We start from the raw sequence: 21,980 nt of genomic DNA on the forward strand, positions 1-21,980 counted from the left end.
TTGTCACTTTTACTTTAAGAATTTAACATTACCATTAATTGCCAACATTGTTAGGGTTGAGATGTGTCAAGAAAATGGGAGGGTAGGCATGTTTTTCTCGGAGGGACTATTTTTGGAGGAAAACAACCCCAAATTTCCCTCAAAATAGCTTCAAAACTCATAAAAATGCATTTTTGGGGATTTATAGTTGCCCTGACAATAAACCGGCCGGTTAGGACCGGTTTGTCCACTTTTTTGGTGAAATGGAGGGTCACACCAGGTTTTTCTGCCGGTTTGACCTAGTGGGCTAGCTAACCGGTCGGTATGACCAGTGACCGGTTCAGACCGGCCAGTTTTTAAAACACTGATTTGGACACACTCATCTTCACACTTCTCTCTCTCTCCTCATTGATTGAGTATAGATTTTTGGGCCTCTCTCTCCACACATTCGAAATTTCAGGAGAGCGAAATTTTAGGAGGCCAAAATTTAAGTAGACCGAATTTCTGGGTTGTTTGACCAGACTTTGACTGGGCTGAATTTCACTGTTTTGAGGGTTGTTTTATATTTATGTTTGGAGGTTGAAGTTGACTGAAGTTGACCGATTTGCTGAGGGTCAAATCTGCCCTGTTGACCAGCGTTGACTTTTCTGGTTAGGGTTCTTTTGCTGCTGTTATAAATTATCAGATTTGTAAATTGTACTGTCTCTCTTTGTTGAACTATTGAAGACTAAAAGAAGATTTGATCAAGGGTTTCCCCACATTGGGGTTTGTCCCTGGTTGGTGCCACATCTTGTGTCATCTTGTCTTGGCTTGTTTTCTACTATTTATGTTTATGTTCTATCTGCATTTTACTATCATGTTGATGTGATTGCTAATCTGAATATTGGTACTGGGCTAATAAAGAAATTGAAGTAAAATTGCTCTAAAGCATAGAACATACCATTGTTGCCTAAAATTAATAGAAATCAACCCTCACTCATAAGCACATTGATTTCTCAACACCCCAAAACTCGGGAAACCATTCAACATCATGTTCACTAGCTCAGTGTCCTCCAGCTTCTCCGCAACCGCCGCAAGCTGATCACGAATCTAAGTGATCTTCATGAGGTAACTAGTAACTGTGTCAAATCTGGAGATCTCTATAGATCTAAGCTTATTTCTCAAGATTATCTTCTTGTTAATGTTCTCACTCTATTAGAGCCTTCCGAGGGCATTGAACATCTCTTTGGTTGTACTCTTCTCGAAATGTGAGGAATCAAATGATCCTTCCCTGCATCTAAGATCACCCGCTTGGCTTTAACCTCCTTTTTTGGCTGCCAACTGCTACAGATTTGTCGGCAATGGAACTGTATGCTCAATGATATCCCAAAGATCGTTTTCCTCCAATAGAAATGTAACCCTAGCTTTCCATGACAAGAAATTTGAGGCTCCATTTAACCTGTCCTCAAATCTAAGACATGCCTGTATCTAAACAAACTGCCCTGCAAATGTACTTAGTCCTTCAAGCACCCAGTAAAAAAATAACTGCTGGTTTTCAAATCTAATAGATCTGCTGTTGTAATACTTGGAAGCTTCAATCAGAAACCAGCTCTGATACCAATGTTAAATTTTCTATCCAAACCCTAGGTGAAGAATTTCCCTATGATCTCAAGTAAAACTTGCTGATTTCTAATAATCAGAAAATTCTGATCATAGAATTAATCACACAATGGGTGGAAAATAAATCAGCAGAAGCAAAAACAATTTTTCAAATACACAATTTTTTCAGCCCTTCAAATCACTTTTTCATTCACTTTCTCAAAATTTACAAGGGCTCCTCAAACTGAGGATTATTCTGTATGCTGGAATAGAGAATTGCAGAAATAAGCCTGCAGGACTATTGTACAGCCGCATCCATACAACTGTATGGCTCGTTCTTAAGGCTGTAGGGTTCCGTACGACTGTACGGACCTGTACAGATCTGTCTGTACAGCCTTCTGCACTCTAGATCTGCAACCTGCAAGTCTGCTGGACTGTTCTTCTTCATGCTGCTCTGCTTCTTCTCTGCTTCTCCGTTCTCTTTGGCTGCTTTCTTCACCTTCATACAAAATTGTTTTTGGACAAAACTGTCATTATGAAAAATCCACTCTATGTCATTTCCTTTCACTTTTCTCTTTATAATTTTCAGTTGGTCACTAAATATTCAAAACCCTAATCTCTCAGTGAAATCAATGGATGAGATTAAATCTCAATCTCACTTGAGATCAATGGCAGAGATTTATCTAAATCACTAGTGTAATTAAATTATACTTTACTAGACTTTTCATAGCTTAAAATTAAAAGGCTCTTCACTTTGATAATTTATTTTAATAAAGTAAATCACAAAATAGAAAGGACTTTGAAGTTTGGACAACTTCATACACTTTTGACACAAAACCTGTGCAGAAGTTCCTATCCAAGCTACAATTGTCAACATATATGTTGTCACAAATTAAATTAAATTATATGTTTTACTATTTTAGTACCATATCCAGATCTCAACTTGAAATGTTGCTTGATAAATCAGTAAATAAAGTCGCTATAGAACTATATCCTCCAAAACATACATAGAAGATTTACTAGGGCATATAACAGTTTTATACTTTATGCCCAGTTTTATATTCAAAGATATTTTACCATGGGAAGCTGCTTCTGTGAAGATGACCATTGTTTCCTGTACTTTCTATTGTCCTTTTGAAAGAAATAATTCCATGAAATGGATAGTTAGAGATATTTAACCAAACAGAAAATTCATCACAGTAGTAGTGTAAAATCTTTTAACTCATACCATGTATGCCAGGATTCTCGCCACCTTGGTTGCCTTGATACCTAGAGATTAATATCACTCCATCCAAAGAGTATTCCCATCTCAAGCGTAGGAAAATAATGATGCTTTCTATGATAGCTAATAGCACTACACCGTAGTTCTATTGAAAATGTATCACAATCCAAGCATGTGGGATGATTACAAGGTCATAAAATTAGCCCAAAGAGGGATTATATCATTCTAAGAATCCTGTATAGAGTTTGGCAAAGTCAACCTTTAATGCTATTCAATGGAAGAAGTTCATAAAAGTAAGATTGTTGAAATATAAATATAACTGATATCGAGGGTCATTTGACATCTAGGTTTTGGTGTGTACTCTATCTCTAACATAGGATGAGAATAGAAATACTCAATGATGATTGCCCTCAGAAACATTATAACCTAACCATACAACAAAAAAGGAAAAAGAAATGCAAACTTACAAATTGGACATCATCTTGCATCAGTTCTGGAAGTGCTGACTGAATAAGATCAAGTCCTTTTTGGTAGTCCAATCTTCCAATGAAACCAATCTGCGCAAAAAATTGTCAATACAGTTAACAATGCTGTTGAAGAATCTTAAATAGAACATGTCATCTTCTTCAAACTCACCAGCGGCACATCTGGTCGAACAGAAAGTCCAAGCTCCAATTGTAGAGCTGCCTTGCATTTTGCCTGCATGAATGTGCTTGAAAGTTCAAGGAATAGATGCAAAACTGCTTTCTACATCAAGAATAAAATGCATGGCTAAAATCATTGACCCAAACTTAGAGATGAAACATACCTTTCCAGAAAGGTCCTCTACAGAATACTGGAATGGGACATGTTTGTCTGAAGCTGGATTCCACTCATCAACATCAATTCCATTCGTGATGCCTGGCTTATTCCACAAAAAAAAATGCAAATAAGTAGTGTAGTTCACTATACTACCAGAAGATTTTGAAAACGTAGTATTTTAATCACACCATTAATCACAGCTTTTCTGCTTTGTAGAAGCTCATCAAGACCCCATCCACCCTCAGTGGTTGTTATTTCCCAAGCATATCCCTGAGAAAAATGCAGAAGAGTTGGATCATATCACAAGAAGGCAACAAAAATGGTTGGAAACACGTTTACATTTTTGAATTGGGAAAATTTTATGACAGGAACCTCTATGTTATATTATTAGACTTGCAATGAAAAAATGCAATATCTATGCTAGGAAGATATTTATTAATGAGGTAGAATCTTTGGGAATTACAAAATCACTTTAGACTTGCAAAAGATTCTTTTCACAAAACTGAGGAGCTGAAACATCCATGCAACAAAGACACCAATTCTTTTTAAACATTAACAGAATGTGTTCTCAAACAACATAGACGTGGATCTATTCCAAATATTTAAACCTCTAAAACTGACAACAAAAATATCAATCTTTGCATGATTCTATGGTGATAAGAAAATAACCTTACTAACAGTCAGAATTCGATCTGCTGTAACAATTGCACCTTTCAAATGATTAACAGCTTCACCTCTATCAAGAGCATGCTTTCTTGCCCATGTAGGAAAGACCCATTCCAGTGATCCATACCAATCAGGAGGTAATCCCAGATTCCCATAGGTTGTTCCAGGTTCAACCCCCTTGTTAAATGCAAAAAGTGAAAGTAATTAACAGTCGCAGCACTTTAAATCCTAGCTGTATCTAAGTCAAATTTGGTAGGGTTGACTAAATGAGCAATTGGTGCTTTAAAAATGAGTTAATCATATTACATACCAAAAGAGAAACAACTATATCAGTGCATGTAATTAGTGTTATTACCTGATGTGCAAGGTTATGTATAGCAAGAATAGAACGAGCATCACGATAAACTCCATATGGACGATACCGAGCTGCTATTAGACTTTAAAATGGCAATAAACAACAAGAATTATATTAACCATTCCACAAAGACTTGTATGAGAAAAAATACTAACCTTACTGCGAATAATATCTAAAATTCAGGTTCTTATTATGGGAATGCAATGGTTAGAACAAATGAAGATGCCTAGTTAAGTTGAGATGTCTCAAATGCTGATGCAAATTGATGCAAGAACCTTCCATAGAAGCTTAACATACAAAATAATAAACTATCAGATGTAGAAAGCTAATAACTTACACTGGGACGAGACTTGCATGCCAGTCATTTGCTATAAATATACACTTTTCTCCATATGTAAATCCTCCCAAGGGGAGTACTAAAGGAGCCTCACAAGCAGCATGGCACAGAAGAGTGAAGCGGAACTGCAAATGAGGTGATAATTCACTGACATCAGTTGTCATAAAATATGTTTGTGGTATATATCATGTCAAAAGACTATCAACTCACTAAAAGGAGCATAAGACCTGATTATCGCCAAAAGCACCAAAATTATCACCATATGGATTACCAGGCCGGTGAAAAGAAGGATGATCAACAAATACCTGCCAGGAGAATAAAAAGTAAAAATGAGACACAAATTAGAGGAAGATGAACAACATAGATTATCACAAAGCTTCCCCGTGAAAAAAATTAAACAGCAAATTGTGTATAGATTCAAAGGTTTGATGTAATTATTCCATTGAGATGTGGTCTAGTGGTTGAGATGCAACCTCACTACAATAATGAGCTTGGTTCAAACCTTGGTGGGCATAGAATCCTGATCATGTAGTATGAGTTGCCTGAGTTTGGCAGCCCCCTTATTAAAGTGATCTTTAATCCATAGCAATGTTGCATTAATTGTTATCAGGATAATATCGGCGCGAGGAAAAAATCAGAAAAAAATCGTAATTATCGGGAAATAATTGGGAAAAAATCGTTTGGTACAAAAATATTCATTTTTTTTCACTTTTTTTCAAATTTTTTAATATCTAAACCATCTACAACATAAAATAAATACATTGACACATAAATTGTTGAAAAGTGTGCAACAAGAAATGCTTGTTGAGAATGCAACAAGATGATGGAGCTTAGTGGAAAGGAGTCGCCTTCACTAAGTGGGCCCACAGGCAAATTATGGCGCAAGTTCTATTTTTGGATCCCAACAGGGATGATCACAGCAGGAGTGACCACAGTAGGGATGATCACAGCAGGAGTGACCACAGTATGGGTGATCACAGTATGAGTGATCAAAGTCTATTTTTAGACTGGCTATCAAAAATAGAAAAGTCAAATATTATTGTCTCATAATAATATTTGGACTATAAACTTGATCTTATTCTCTTGGAGCACTTCAGGATGAGCTACAGATGTGGTACATGCAGATCCCAGAAGGAAATACGTGGTTACCTATGGGATAACTAATATTTGCATGCAGGACTTCAGTTAGAACTCAAGTGAGTTGAGTTTAGTGGACTGGAGGTGGAGTTAATGGAGTTGTGTTCAGTTTAACTTTGTTAAACTAGTTGTATTTAGTCTAACTGATCAATAGACTAGAGATGAGTTGAGTGAATTAGTTATTAATTAATTCACAAGTTATTAACTCATAATGCAACTATAGAATACATCAGTTAACTCAGTTGCATGTTCAGTTCAACAGGGACAGGTGTTAGAGGATCAGATTGCTATCAGTTGTGACTATAGCTGTGCATGATGATTTGCACAATCAGAGGGATTGAGTATGCCAATGAATTGGCCAATACCAAGAATTGTAGCCTGTGCTCACGTCCAACATAGTGTGAGTGATTATTTGCAGGTCAAATACGAGTTTGGTAAACCATTCTCATCAATACTTGAGCAGGTATTGAGCTGTGGAGGCAGGCAAGCAGTAGAATAGATTTGGAGATCAAATCTGAGCTGTATTGTGTATAACAGGTGGAGTTGGTACTGGATTGCTTGTGATAAGCATTGTACTTTGTAATGTTACATGAATCAATCAATATAATATACAGATAGTGTGGGGTTTTTAGCGAGATGCTTTCCCCGGGAAAATACTGTGTTGATATGTGTGATTGATGCTTCTATGTGCGCCTGTGAATGTTTCTGCTTCTGTAAATTGATGATCAACGTAGAGGAGGTTATGTATTATGCATGTTCCGCTTATAAGTGTATAATCAGGATAATCTCTGTGAATATGTGTCATATTATTCAAAATTTCTACATGGTATCAGAGCGAGCTGATTTGTAGAAGAAGTTCTACATGATATCAGTGTTGTATTGATCATCAGATCTATTATTCAGGAAGTGTTTACATTTTATTTCTTCAGGCAGAGTCTGTAATCGGGCCAGGTAGCCTCTGGATTCATCCTTCTTTTGGAAGGTGAGATATCCGGTGAATGCCCATACAGTCGATCTCTGTACAAGAAATACTTTGTTCTCACGAATTCTAGATCGGAAGCGGTTGAGTTTTGTGCTGGTGGAATTCGAATTTAATTCCAAAGCAAGAGATAAAACTCAGAAACATTAAGTGTGAGAATGGAGACAGTATGCCCCAGTATCTCACGAAGTTCACCCAATGCCGGGATGAGCTGGGAAGTGTGGGGGTGACTGTCGGATGAGGATGGTGAGTCTAGCACTCCTTGACCTTCCTAAGAGTTGGCATAGCTACCAGGACTCAGTGAATGGAAGGGAGAAACTGCCAAATTGGGAACGACTATGGACGGATTTGATGCAGGATGAGGAGAACTGTGCCTTAGCGAGTAAGGTGAAGAAGGGGAAGGAGAAGGTTTCTCTTTCCGAATCTTGTTCTTCCAGTGATGGGAAGAAGGTTGACAAATCGAAAGTGCAATGCTTTCGTTGTCATGATGGAGACTTGGTGGTTGAGAGGGAGCATACATTACCTCTCAACATGTAGAGCCAGAAGAAGTCTCAGACGATTGTGGAGGAGCCACGATTGGTGCAACAGCTTCAGGAGGTTGTGGAGGAGCCACAACAGGGGAAGCTGAGAGGAGATCGAGTAGAGACATCTACTCATCCAGAGATCTCCAGTAGGGGGAAACTTCGAGCCAGGTGGGCTGAGGGATCGCATGCAGCCATACCTCCAGGTAGGAGGTGGGTGATGTGGATTGATCGTCCCAAGGAGGAGGGGCAGGATCCTTGAGGTACCCAACCTCTTGGATGAGACCTTGCTACGGGAGCCTAGATGTGTAGTAGCAGGAAATGACTGATTGGGTAGAGACAAATGCAGATGGAGCGGCAGAGAGAGCGACAGTGCAGGGAATCCCAGGACAGCGCATAGCTAGCAGGCTGCAGCAATGCGAGAGGCACAAGTGTTTTGCACAGTGCTAGGTGGCACAGAGAGGTGTGCAATGGTGCGAGATGCATGGAGATGTTGCAGTAGCGCAGATGTCAGAGAGGGAGCACTTGTCAGCAGCAGGTAGAGCTTCAGCATCAGAGGGTGTTTCTAGCCCAACAGGGAGGTCAGTTGGGAGGTGCAGTGCAGATGCAATGCTGGGAGATAGAACTAGCAGCAGCGCGGATGCAGTCAGAGATCAAAGTGACAGAGGCTAGAGCAGTCAGATACTGAAGAGCACATAGATGCAAGGTCTTCAGTCGACAGAGGCAATAGCAGTCAAAGACTTTGATGACAGAGCAAGTGGACCGGCCAGATGTGTTGCATGGAGAACATTCCAGAGTTACAGGATCGGGTTTGAGAGGAAGCCTTTCTTGTTGAGAGGGAGTGTTGAAAAGTGTGCAACAAGAAATGCTTGTTGAGAATGCAACAAGATGATGGAGCTTAGTGGAAAGGAGTTGCCTTCACTAAGTGGGCCCGCAGGCAAATTATGGCGCAAGTTCTATTTTTGGATCCCAGCAGGGATGATCACAGCAAGAGTGACCACAGCAGGGATGATCACAACAGGAGTGATCACAGCAGGAGTGACCACAGTATGGGTGATCACAGTATGGTTGATCACAGTATGAGTGATCACAGTATGAGTGATCAAAGTCTATTTTTAGACTGGCTATCAAAAATAAAAAAGTCAAATACTATTGTCTCATAATAATATTTGGACTATAAACTTGATCTTATTCTCTTGGAGCACTTCAGGATGAGCTACGGATGTGGTACATGCAGATCTCAGAAGGAAATACGTGGTTACCTATGGGATGACTAATATTTGCATGCAGGACTTCAGTTAGAACTCAAGTGAGTTGAGTTTAGTGGACTGGAGGTGGAGTTAATGGAGTTGTGTTCAGTTTAACTTTGTTAAACTAGTTGTATTTAGTCTAACTGATCAATAGACTAGAGATGAGTTGGGTGAATTAGTTATTAATTAATTCACAAGTTATTAACTCATACTGCAACTATAGAATACATCAGTTAACTCAGTTGCATGTCAATGCATGTTCAGTTCAGCAGGGACAGGTGTTAGAGGATCAGATTGCTATCAGTTGTGACTATAGCTGTGCATGATGATTTGCACAATCAGAGGGATTGAGTATGCCAATGAATTGGCCAATACCAAGAATTGTAGCCTGTGCTCACGTCCAACACAGTATGAGTGATTATTTGCAGGTCAAATACGAGTTTGGTAAACCATTCTCATCAATTCTTGAGCAGGTATTGAGCTGTGGAGGTAGGCAAGCAGTGGAATAGATTTGGAGATCAGATCTGAGCTGTATTGTGTGTAACAGGTGGAGCTGGTCCTGGATTTCTTGTGATAAGCATTGTACTTTGTAATGTTACATGATTCAATCAATATAATATACAGATAGTGTGGGGTTTTTAACGAGATGCTTTCCCCGGGAAAACACTGTGTTGATATGTGTGATTGATGCTTCTATGTGCGCCTATGAATGTTTCTACTTCTGTAAATTGATGATCAACGTAGAGGAGGTTATGTATTATGCATGTTCCGCTTATAACTGTATAATCAGGATAATCTATGTGAATATGTGTCATTATTCAAAATTTCTACATAAATATGATAAAAGAACTAATATACAAGATGTTTAATACCATTTCTAGTGCTAAAATCACACATAACAACATTGAATCATGTCCTGAATAGTAAGTCCTGACTCCTGAGTCCCAACTCAGCCTCAAAATATCAACAAAAAATATAATAATGTATCTCATCATGTCATAATGTCATATACAATAAAATGAAGAAAATAACTAAAGTCTAATCCTATTGATTTCCTCTGTCCCTCTTGCGAGAAAATGCCACAACTTTTTGTTTCCCTCTAGATGTAGACACTGGTGCTGGTGGAGTTGGCAATGGAGTCTATTGTGCTCTAGAAGCTGAAGAACTAGAAGTAGGAGCTATAGGAGGTAGACCACGTCTTCTACTGGTGGCAGGGGTAGCCCGAGTAGGTGGTGTCACCTGGAAACATTACAATCTCTCAATCCTGAAATCCTGAAAAACTGATAAGTCTGCTGGATTTTGAATGAAATCTAAAATTCTACTTTCTCCATATGAAATCCAATGAGGCCGGAACCCCTCTCAAACATCCTGAGTCAGGTAATGTTAAAAATTTAAGTAAAATGATGAAAATGAAGATTAAGGAGAATGTCACTTTTACTTGAATAACATATCAATACTAGGGCCTAGACTTGATCATTAAGCTGCCCCACTCAAAAATTATTTGTTTCTTTCAAAAAAATTGCATTTCGGACATTTAGCATTCCTTATAAAACCGCGTTGCCCCGACCCTCGGTGATAAATTGGGAAAAAATAACGATTTTTCAAACTATCGCGATTTTTTCGAAATTTATCAGGTATAAAAAGAAAAAAAAATCCGCGATTAATACTCGCGATAATATCGGCTTCGGGAAAAAATCGCAATAAAACGATAATATCGTGATATTATCGCGATTTTCACAACACTGATCCATAGTTTGAGCTCATAGCTCCCCACAAATTAAAGTGAGCTTTAATGCAGAGCTTGAGTTCATAGCTCCCGCAAGATTAAAACAAACATTTACCATACCAAAAATTAATATTGATGTAATTTATTTTCTTTTCATTACTTGACTGTGACCAGAATCCAGATAAGACATAAGCGCCCTTAAGTTTGTTATGATCCCATTCCTATTTCTGATTGGAAACTCTGTTGTCGGTCCACACAAATTAGGGGATCTGTCAAATCAGAGCAAGTGACATTTCTAATGTATCATAAGTGCAGTCAAATTTCAATGTGCTCCATGTCTTAAATATTAAAATAGTTTGTAGTCCAAGGACAGCTGTCAGTATATCTTCATTCAAGGGTGCATAAGGATACAAATAGTCAATCAAACCTTCACACAAACTCATCTTGGTTTTGCACTTTGAAAAGAATAAAATACCTAAGGGCATTCAGTGTTCATTGTATGTTTCCCTCTATTCATTCCAGCATTCTGTATTTATTCTATGTTTCCAGTGTCTCTCTATTCAATCTAACATTTTGTATGTGTACTTTTCATTGGTAGTTTGCATACATTTATTATATGTTAATGAATTCTCTCTTAAACCATTACCATATTCTGGTTTTTATTCCCAGTGGCCATTTTATTGTAAGCTTTGAAATATAGTTATTACCAAACATAATTATTACATGCTCAGCCCCCAGTTATAATGAAGCATAAGAAGATATTTGATGGGGAATAGGATCATGCTTATCAAACTTACTAGAAAGACGGAAATAAGGAATAAGCTTTTTAAAACAGAAAATAAAAAAGAAGATTTTCCTTCGTGAATACAATTACTTGGGGATATTTTAGCATGTGAACAAATGAACAGCCAGTTAAATCTAACAAAGTCTCTTTGGGAGTGGCAGATCTGACTTCTAATATTTCAGAGAAAAACTGCATATACCACATTATGATGTAGAGGACTAATCAAAATCAATGGAATAAAAAATCCAAATCTTGAATAAAGAAGTTTTCATCAAGCAATACATTCCAGTTCCATGTACTTATTGTTTTAAAGGCAAGAACAGATAAAATCCCAGATAAGGGGCAGAGAACTGTTCATAAAGCATTCAAAAGGTTGCAATTTTAATTTTAAATACATCCAAGTTTTTCTTGAATTATCATCCTAGGGAAATTCCTCACGAGTCATAAAGGTGCACGTAATTTTGAGAATGGTATAATCTTCACATTTGGTGCCACAACCATCCCTTCAGGTTATATTATATTATTATATTATGTTTCAGGTTAGGCTAAGGCTGACCTAATCAATATGAAAATTTCAAGAATCCATGCTTAATGCAAATTGAGAAATTTCATATCATTATTATATTGTGTTTCAGGTAAGGCTAAGTCTGACCTAGTCAATGTGGAAACTTTGAGAAGCTGTGCTTAATGCAAATTCAGAAATTTCGTCTCGTTTACTTTAGGTTTCCCAAATATATTTTCGGTCAACTTTTCAGTGTTATGGCTGAATTTGAAATAAAATTACAGCAGCATATATTTCACTTCTTTCCAACCAAATACATAAGGCAGCCCACGAAAATAAACACTGAACAAATGTACTTCAAGGGAACGTTGTTTCCAGCACTAAGGGTGTAATCCCTATGATACAGAAAATCTGAAAACAATTTATAGACAACAGATTTGTTACAGGGAATAGCCACAAATCTGCCCTCTTAGCTTCCATTTACTTGTCAAATCACTCAACAAAATCTGCTCACTGAGGGTCTAGAAAGAAACTTATTGAAAATATTTGGGTTAATATCAGGAAATATCAGCAAGAATAAACGTGGACCTGAAAATTTTTGAAATATCAGACAAATTGGCAACCTGAATAATCATTTTAATAACCTTTTCAGGTTGCCGATTTGTCTGATATTTCAAAAAAAATCAGGTCCAGATAATTTTCTAATAATTTCTGATATTTTCGCCAATATTTTCAATAAGTTTTTTTCCAGAACCTCAGCAACATATTCACCAAAACAATATCTAACACGTTGGTTTCTAGTGCTGGTTATGTATGTTGACTTAAGATAACAGTAGGCAGATTCTTTTGAGTGATTTGACAAGTGAATAGAAGCTAAGAGGGGGGATTTGCCACTAACAAATCTGTGTTTACAAGCAATTCTCAAAGTTGTTGTATTATGGGGATTGTGCCTTTTGTTGAGCATTGTATTGTCATTGATCCCAACAATGACAAGTGTTGGATCAACGTTGAAGAAAGACAAGTGTAAGAATATGTAAGAACGATGCCAAGTTATGAGAAGGGGAACTGTTACCCACCAAAAGTAGGTGACCCCATAGGAGAATTTTTCTCCTAGACATCTCTTCAGCCGGAAGCCAGCAGCCCTTGACAGCCACTAGTGTAGCCAATGTATTGTACCATTTGATCTCCGCTCCTTGAACCAGTCATATGTCCCCTCGCCCATCTGTCAAGAGCATATGTTTGAAGGTTGGCAATCCAATCCTAAAGGTATGTTTTTCATTGAGCAATCAGGTGCTTATGCTTGTTTTTCCTTGGGCATGCATTATTTGGTGAATTGGAAGAAGGAAGGGTTTTGACTGTAGTTTTGTTCCCTCACCTTAAATGGCGTGTTAATACCCAATCCTAGTCCTGTCGGATCTCCCCTATTGGCCTATGGCTTCAAGAAGGGCACTACTTGGGAAACCCCGATTTTGGTAGCGCGGTCTCATTTTCCCATTTCACATTTTTCACTCCCCTCCGCACATTACAAGCCTTATTTCATCATCTTCCCTCTCTAGGTCCACATGATGAAGCGAACAAAGTTCCTTCTTCAAATTAATTACTCCAGAAAAATTGGAATATAAAGATATCCATGAGGATACAAATATTATATATTAAATATGTGAATAAGAATGATGATACAATGAGAGTGAGAGGCTTGCTTATATACCAAGCAGATGTTTTTTCATAGAGAGTCATGTCTCATTTAGACATGACTCTTCAACCTAATTACTAATTAACTAATCATTGTTTATGATTATTATCATTTACATTATTTCCTATATATTTATTCATAATTGCCTTCCTCCTCAAAGCTTGTTAATGAAAAAGGCTTGATCTCTTTTTCGGCTTCGAATGTCTTTCTATCTCGGAACTGTCATCTTTGTCGATACATGTTGATATGATCTTCTAAGTGACAAACAAATTGTCGCACTGAGAAGGGATCAGACCATCCTAGATTAATCTTCTGTGTAATATTCTGATCACTGGAATTTTGTAACGACTTGTCATCATAGGACTAGATTGAGGTTACATCACTCTTCTCTGGAACATCAATTTGTTGTTTCTGTTTTGAATGGTCCCGATATGTAGCATGGTTGAGTTGTCTACTCTCATGATTTGGATGTCGATAGGGAACTTTTTTGGTTTGACATTCCCTTATTAAGTGTGTGGAAAATTTTTTATTTACTTCAGGGGACGATGTTGTTGAGTTGGTTACAAAACCTTCACTTGGGATGTTAATCATCTGAACTGCAACATCTAAATGTGTCATTTCTTCAACTAACTTGTCTTCTTGAGTTGTCATATTCATTGAATCGATATTCGTTCCTTTACCTTCGACTTGGACTGACGACTTCGACATTTCTTTCATGATAAGTTCTTCTAACTTATTTTCCAATGATTTCCTATCATCCTTAAGTTTTTTAATTTGAGTGAGTAGACTTCGATTATAGTTTCTGAGACGTAAAAGATCCTCATTTTTTGAGTCAACTTTATTTTGGTATTCAAGCTTCTCAATTTTTAAACACTTGATTTGTTCTAATAACCTTTGGTTAAGGTTCTTTAAGCATAAACTTTCCTCTTCTTTTCCTGATAGATTTTCGTTGAGTTTCTTTTCAGAAATTTCCTTTTCTTGTTCTAACTGGTGTTTCTTAGCTTTACATTTTCTTACTTGTGTAAGTAGCTTTTGATTATGCTCCTTCAAACATGAATTTTCCTTATTTTTGTTGGATATGACTTCTTCAAGCTCTTTCTACTTCTTTGATACTGTTTCTGGATTCTCTTGAAACATTAGTTTCGAAATATCCTTAAGATCCTTCGCTGAAGGCATTATCAGTTTTGATTTTGTTGTCATGTCTTGGAACGTGACCATCTTCTTCTTGTAAGGGAACATCAAGAATTTGTTTTCTGTGTTTAGAATGAACGTACCTAATTCCTTGAACCAAGGTCGACCGAGAATTATGTCAACCTCTTTGTCAAGCATAGTTACGACACAGAATTGAGATATGTACTCATAATGATCAATTGTCACTTGTAAATCATTAATTTCATATTCTTTTCCACCAAAAAAACATTATTGTTCGCCTATATTTAGCTCTAAAAATAATAGTTGATTTGTCAAATTAATATTAATGTAATTATATTCAATATTTGGATTAATGGCGATGTTAATCTCTTTCCTTTGGATACACCCTTTTAATGTAAATAATTTAAAATTTAATACCTTTATAGGAGAATCTTCCCTCTTTCATTTTTGAATTAGACTCCATTTTGCTTCTTTGGGATGAACTTGTGATTTTAAAAATAACCCCTTCAAAACTTTTAATTTATTTCTTTTTCCTTTATTATCTTTGATATAATATCTTTCCCTTTTGGTAATAATATCTCTCTTTCTCTTTTTCAATTTCTATAAAAGTAATAATCCCTTTTTCATTTTGTAACTTTGTACTTTGGAACTTAATTATCCTTTTATAACCTCAATAATCGTTATATATATTAATATATAGGTCAGCCTTTTCTTTTTCTTGGATGACTTAAATTATAAGTTATCGTTTTTAATTTTCTCTTATTACCCTTGTAATCTCCCTTATATTCAACTTCTTCTTTTTTAATAATATATTTTCTTTTTTAAATACTTTTAAACTACCATCACTAGTACAATGTCGTTTACTTTGATATGGTCTTTGAAAAGATATTTGTTAACCCCTCAATAATTGACAATTGACGTTCTCAAGAATAATGAGAGTTAAGCTTAGGGCGGTTTGATGGTTTACGAATACGACGACCAAAGGATGCAACTGTTCAACACTTCCACGGTTCCCTCTTCTTCGTTTTTTTCCTTTTTCGATATTGATAGGTGAACTCAATATTGACAAGTGAATCAATGTGGCACAGATGATGTTTAGTGATTCATATGGCTGCAACAGATAATGATTTGTACAATGGTAACTACCATTCGACTGTGGAGCTCGCATGGAAGGTTAATACAAATGGCAGCAAGTTGTGTGTAGCAGATGCAAGAAATCTGCGTGATAGAAATGGCAATAGCAGCATGAACGGCAGGTGGATCAGGCAGCGGGGACGACAAGTAGAACAGGCTGCGGGGATTGCAAATTGGGCATTGGATGACACAGTTGATGGACGGCTAGTCGTTCTTGGTCAACGACGGTAAGGGAAACCATGCGTGTGTAATAATTTTTGTTTTACCTACAAACTAAAATGGTGGCTATAGTATTAATTAAAGAAACGTGATATCACTTCTCCAAGCAACGCAAGAGTTTGCCTTTAAAATTTGGACCAACAATTTTTGAATGTGTATTATGTGATTTCACTCTACAATAGTATTCAAATGGTTTGCAGCAGCAATTGTGCAGAGGTGCGAACGTTTTGTCAAGAGTGCCAAGGTGCAAGAGCTTGGACACAGACACTGTGGTGGCTTTGTGGCATTACTGTTGTGTCAGGCTCGCTGTCCAATGCAGAAAAAAACCCCTTTTTTATTTTTTATTTTTATATATACAAATCCCCTATATATATATATATATATATATATATATATATATATATATATATATATATATATATATACTGTTTTATTTTTCCAATTACTCTTATATATATCTTTTTTTTTATTAATAAATTTTTTTTTAAATGGATAAAGGCCTAATTGGCAATATGGAGAAACTCCAAACTTTTTGTAGCGAAACGCTTCAACTTGACGGCAACAATGTTGATGAAACCTTGATGGCCAAGGGCCTGGTGATCAGCCAACATGACTCTGATACCAAATGAAGCGAACAAAGTTCCTTCTTCAGATTAATTACTCTAGAAGACTTGGAATATAAAGATATCCATGAGGATACAAATATTATATATTAAATGTGTGAATAAGAATGATGATACAATGAGAGTGAGAGGCTTGCTTATATACCAAGCAGGTGTCTCTTCATGGAGAGTCATGTCTCATTTAGACATGACTCTTCAACCTAATTACTAATTAACTAATCATTATTTATGATTATTATCATTTACATTATTTTACATTATTTCCTATATATTTATTTATAACACATGACCATTGGGTCCACAAGGCACTGGTACACCCCCTCCCTTTGTCCACATGTCTAGGTTGGGCTGGAACTATTGCCCCAAAGGTTGATGCAACTAAAAGAACATTAAAAGCATATCATGGCCACAAGCAAGAAACAAAAGAAAAGAATATCATAAAATGCAAAAGATGGTCGGGACATTGAATACAGCACGTGGGCAAAAGCCAAACATGAGCTCTACCCCTTCATCATGGTTGCCACCCTGGTTCCTAAGGCCCTTGAGTGCCCCACACATCATTAAAGAACCCATGCACGTCCCAACCTCTGGTGGACGATGAACTTCCCTACCTTAAGGGGGTAATAGTTGTTGCATATATCTCACAGCATGTTCTTATTTCCTAGAGCCCCAAGCAGTGATACAAAGAAAAATCATAGAAAGGAAAAATACAAATAATGAAGGGTGGAAAAACAAGGGTCGAGCTAACTCATGTATCCACGATTGCTCCTTGCTACATTTATAAACTCGATATGTGGACATCCCTCATCATTACCATCATTGAACCCATGCCATTTGGCTTTGAGACCCCTATTTCCCCATCCATCTCATCATTATTCACATGACCCCTATCAATTAAAGGATGTACCTTGGATTTGTCTTTACCCTTAGGGGCTGCGAACACCTAATAGGATTGTTTATTAGCTACTCCTACCGACGGAGGTAACACTATTACAACTTAAAACCCCAAATTTGGAAGGGAAGCCCACTATGAAGTCTCAATGTGCCCTTTATTAACAAGCTTTGTTCACTTATATGCACTAATGAATTATTGTACCTGATGGTGAGTAACCGCATTGGATCTTATATGTAATTGGCAGGTGGTTCCATCATGGGCTCGACAACTTAATTGGGGCCCAAGCCCACCGGACGATCATATTGACACTCCTAGGGGATGTGTTGCGAGCCATGGGACTCCATCATGTGTCAGAGCATCATTTCATGCCATCAACACCTTCAGCACCCTCAACAATCTGCTCATTGCCCCACATTATTCGCAAGATGATGCACTTGGATCAATGCACCCGGGTCGGCTTAGCATATTATGGTAGTTGATCCAAGGCCCAGAGGAGGTTTGTCTCACCCTTGAGACATGGGAGGGCAAGCAGCATCATCAGAGCCCTCATCATTGGAGCATTACGGGGTTGTCTTTCATTGGACGACCCATGATGTTGAAGAATGTAACTAGTTTTGATCTTCATAATTGTCATTTGACTCATGTAATGATGTAAATATTATTTGGAGAAAAAAATGATGTAAAGAATAAAAGAAAAATATTTTTGGAGCATGGGTTTCATGCTCAAGTTATTAGTCATTAAGTCTCCTACAGTTTACATAAGTCAAAGAGTCATTGTTATATTGTAAAGACCCTTTCGAGCACTTGTGTCAAAGAAAGAAAAAATATTCTGTATATGGAAATGTTTAGAAGGCTCCTAAGAACCAAGTCGGCCAACCTACATAAAGTCAACCTTGTGAGGAACATTTGAGCCCTAACAAAGGCTATATAAAGGAAGGATTTAAACTCACTTGAGATACAATCAAGTAAGCACATTCTTGGTTTGATCTACAAATGAAGAAGGAATGTGAGGTTCATAGAAGACAAAGGAAGGCTAGTGAAGAAGGAAGAGGCTCTAGAATTAAGCGAAGGTCTGAAATCTTGCCATTTATTGCTCACACGTGCGAGTACCCTAGGGTTTCTAGGGTTACCTCAGGTCTAAAACTACAAGAGCTGTCTTGGTGGCAGCCTAGGTCTAGGGTTTGGTCTTGGAAGTCTCCTTTGAAATTGATTCTATAAGAAGAGAAGTTCTTTCTGGGTTTTCCCCTTGGAGGTATTTTGCCCTGGTTTGGAGCCTATATCTTGTGTTCATTGTGTATGGTTGTGATTTTCCTGTTTTGGCATTTATTTGACGATAAGAACATAAGCATAGTAAAGAATAAGAAGAATATAAATCACAAATAACTGTCATGAACGGAAAAGTGAATTAAATGTTGCCACAATCTAATTTTCCAACATGGGATCAAAGCTTAGGTCAAAAGCATGGCAGCTAAGAAGATCACTGTCAAGAGTTTCCAAGTCAAGAAAAAGAGGATTGTTTTGTGTCTATCCTTTGTGACAACAGACCAAGATTGGACGAACACTCAGTGAAGAGGAAAACGAGTTCTGTGCCAAAATTTTATGGTTGGTTTTCTTAAAAAACAGGTCTGAGTTCTCTGTAGTATGCCCTAGGTGCAAGCTAAGGCCTATAGGTGTCTTCTTGAAGGACTGAAAAAGCCTACAATAGGCTAGCAAGAAAATAAAGAGACAGCGAGTTAAGAACCTTGTTGAAGAAGCCTGGTCGTAGTCACTTGAGAAGGAATTAAGTCAAGTTAGAAGAGTTGCAACAATGGTTACAACGTGCCCTAATCAGAGGTTTGATTTCTCAAGGAAGTGCACAGAAGCCTAGTTACAAGAAGGGCAAATAAATAAGCCTAGTTGCATCCACAATTGAAACACAAAGATTTGGATGGAGCATCTCTTTTTTTTTTATGATTATTTGAGGGCCGAATTAATTTATGGAACAAGCCTTGACTTGAAGGAAAAATTTGGATGTTTTTTTTCTTTCAGATACTATTTTTGCATCGTACAAGTGGTCACTCTCTCTATGTTATGAGCCAAAGTTTGTTGGAATAAGTTGCAGAAGAGCTAAACTTTGTTAAATGGCAAAGGATTTTGAAAGGCCTATTTCTAGACTAGATATTAGCCCAAGTGTCAGCGTATGGAAGTAGGAGGCTAAGGAAGGAAGGTCGCAGCTATAGGAGGCCTATTTTGGAGCCTATAATTAGGGTTGACGTGGAATAATGAAGCAAAATTGGAGGGATAAACAGCTAGAAGATGGAATCCTTATGGAGGACAGATTGAAAGGCATCCTAAGAAGGACAGATAGTGGATTTCGTAGCAGCTTCAAGTAGAAGACAAAGGTATGTATGATTGTTTCATGAATAAAGGGTCAGCATAATGCATTAGGGTTTTTGCTAAGGGTTTGTAAACTTTGTTTTGTTAATATTTTCTGGTATCTAGGGACCAGTGTTACTTGGGAGTGAGAGCGAAAGCAGGAAGTAGGAGCGAAAACGGGTGTAGGAGCAACAATTTCAAAAGCTCCTGGTTTGGGAGCGAATCCCGGAGCGTTTTTTAATATAATATATAGATATTTTTATATTTTGATACATATATGTCAACAAAAAACATGGAGAATTATGAATTAGATATAAAAAACATAAAAAAACATAGATTGAACCATATAAAAACAATCATCTAGAAGTTATAATCTTCATCAACCACGTCCACAAGTTAGTAACATAGTAACATACAACATATTGAGTCTCGTGATTCATCAATCTTAAAGTTTCAAGCTTTCAAAATTCAATATATAGCATTTATCATCATTGATCACCAAAGTTGTACTTGTAAGCTAAGTGTAACCATTACAACAAATAATATCTAACATGAAATGAAATGTTATAAAATGAAATGAAACAACTTTCAACTTTCATGAAGCATCATATTCATAATTCATTACTAATGAGTTATAATTGCCAACTTCAAACTTAAATTGTCATATATTGTTTTAAAAAATATCATAATAAATATGAAAGAGTTATAAAAACTACTAGAAACTAAAAAAGACAAGTAAATCTATTATCTATTGCTTATGCTTGGGCCTCTTGCCACCACGAGAAATGTCTAATTTTTTAGTCTTGTTGGAAAATTAAGATCTTTGTCATCAATATCACCCTCTAAGCATTAATATCCAGAGGTATCTTTGTCATTACCTCTGTATCTGTATAGGGATCTTTGTCATTAATATCACCCTCTAAGCATTAACATAAGATAGAAAAAGCATAGCATGTCAAGTCAAGAATTTGTTTGAGTGATGCATACATTTTTAGGAGGGTTATGATAGAGGAGTTCGACAACCAATGTCACTAACATCAAGGTACATAGAGGATTGGTGCTCTTGATTAAATACGAGTTCCATACCCTAATACATGACAAAATTCAATGGAAACATTGCAATCCTGAAATCCTGGAAAACTGATAAGTCTGTTGGATTTTGAATGAAATCTAAAATTCTACTTTCTCCATATGAAATACAATGAGGTCGGAACCACTCTCAAACATCCCGAGTCATTTCATGGTAATGTTAAAAATTTAAGTAAAAGGATGAAAATAAAGACTAAGGAGAATATCACTTTTACTTTAAGAATTTAGCATTACCATGAATCGCATATCAATACTAGGGCCATAGGCTTAATCATTAAGTTGCCCCACTCAAAACTTATTTGTTTCTTTGAAAAAAAATTGCATTTGGAACATTACTGCAAAAAAAAAATTGTAAAAAAGGCTATACGCTCCCGAAAACGCTCCCAAAAAGGCAGGGAGCGTTTTCTTTTTAGGGAGCGCGCTCCCGAAATCGCTCCCTTTTTGGGAGCGATTTTGGGAGTGTGCTCCCGACCCGCTCCCGCCCAGAGCGCGGATTGGGAGCGGGATCGAGGGGGGGGCGCTCCCCCACAACACTGCTAGGTACTATAAACCCTAGATGAAACTTGGATAAGAAAACCCTAGTGAAAAACCCTAAACCCTAACTAGTTTGTTCCCTCGTAAAATCCCTAGCTTTCGTTATCTAGGGTTTCCAATAAGGAATCGAGGACATGGTAAACCTTAGTGAGGGTGGAATTAATTGAAATCTAGGGTATGACATCAAAAACCCTAGGGATGATATTTCCAAGAGAAATACCAAGGAATTTAGGGTTTGTGTCTAAGAAACCTACGAGAAAACCCTCTAAGAAAAACCATGGAAACCTTAGACTGACAAAATTGATATCATGTTCTTGTATTTCTCTATTTTGCTTGGTCGCACTTGTTATTGAAGATTGCAAATAAAAGCAAGATGAGGAGGAAAGTAACAAAGCAACTGTCATGCTTGATGATGACTCCTTGAAAAATGATGAGCATGATGGAGGGAA

General features: G+C 37.1%; 1 protein-coding gene across 1 annotated transcript in view; it reads right to left on the reverse strand.

Annotated features, from left to right (window-relative positions):
• Positions 1–21,980, reverse strand: part of SS1 (glycogen/starch synthase, ADP-glucose type) — a 217,422-nt gene that overhangs the window by 53,859 nt on the left and 141,583 nt on the right. Inside the window, exons 3-10 of the mRNA XM_089395502.1 lie at positions 5,166–5,243; positions 4,939–5,063; positions 4,602–4,683; positions 4,250–4,423; positions 3,769–3,850; positions 3,588–3,679; positions 3,416–3,478; positions 3,247–3,336 (exon numbers count right to left, since the gene is read on the reverse strand). Of these exons, the coding sequence (XP_089251628.1) occupies positions 3,247–3,336; positions 3,416–3,478; positions 3,588–3,679; positions 3,769–3,850; positions 4,250–4,423; positions 4,602–4,683; positions 4,939–5,063; positions 5,166–5,243 (786 nt within the window). The remainder of the gene's footprint in view (positions 1–3,246; positions 3,337–3,415; positions 3,479–3,587; positions 3,680–3,768; positions 3,851–4,249; positions 4,424–4,601; positions 4,684–4,938; positions 5,064–5,165; positions 5,244–21,980) is intronic.

This window comes from Pinus tabuliformis, chromosome 1_2 (genome assembly GCF_031772625.1).
Source record: "Pinus tabuliformis cultivar Carrire ecotype Pingquan chromosome 1_2, CPIR1, whole genome shotgun sequence".
Classification (NCBI taxonomy): domain Eukaryota; kingdom Viridiplantae; phylum Streptophyta; class Pinopsida; order Pinales; family Pinaceae; genus Pinus; species Pinus tabuliformis.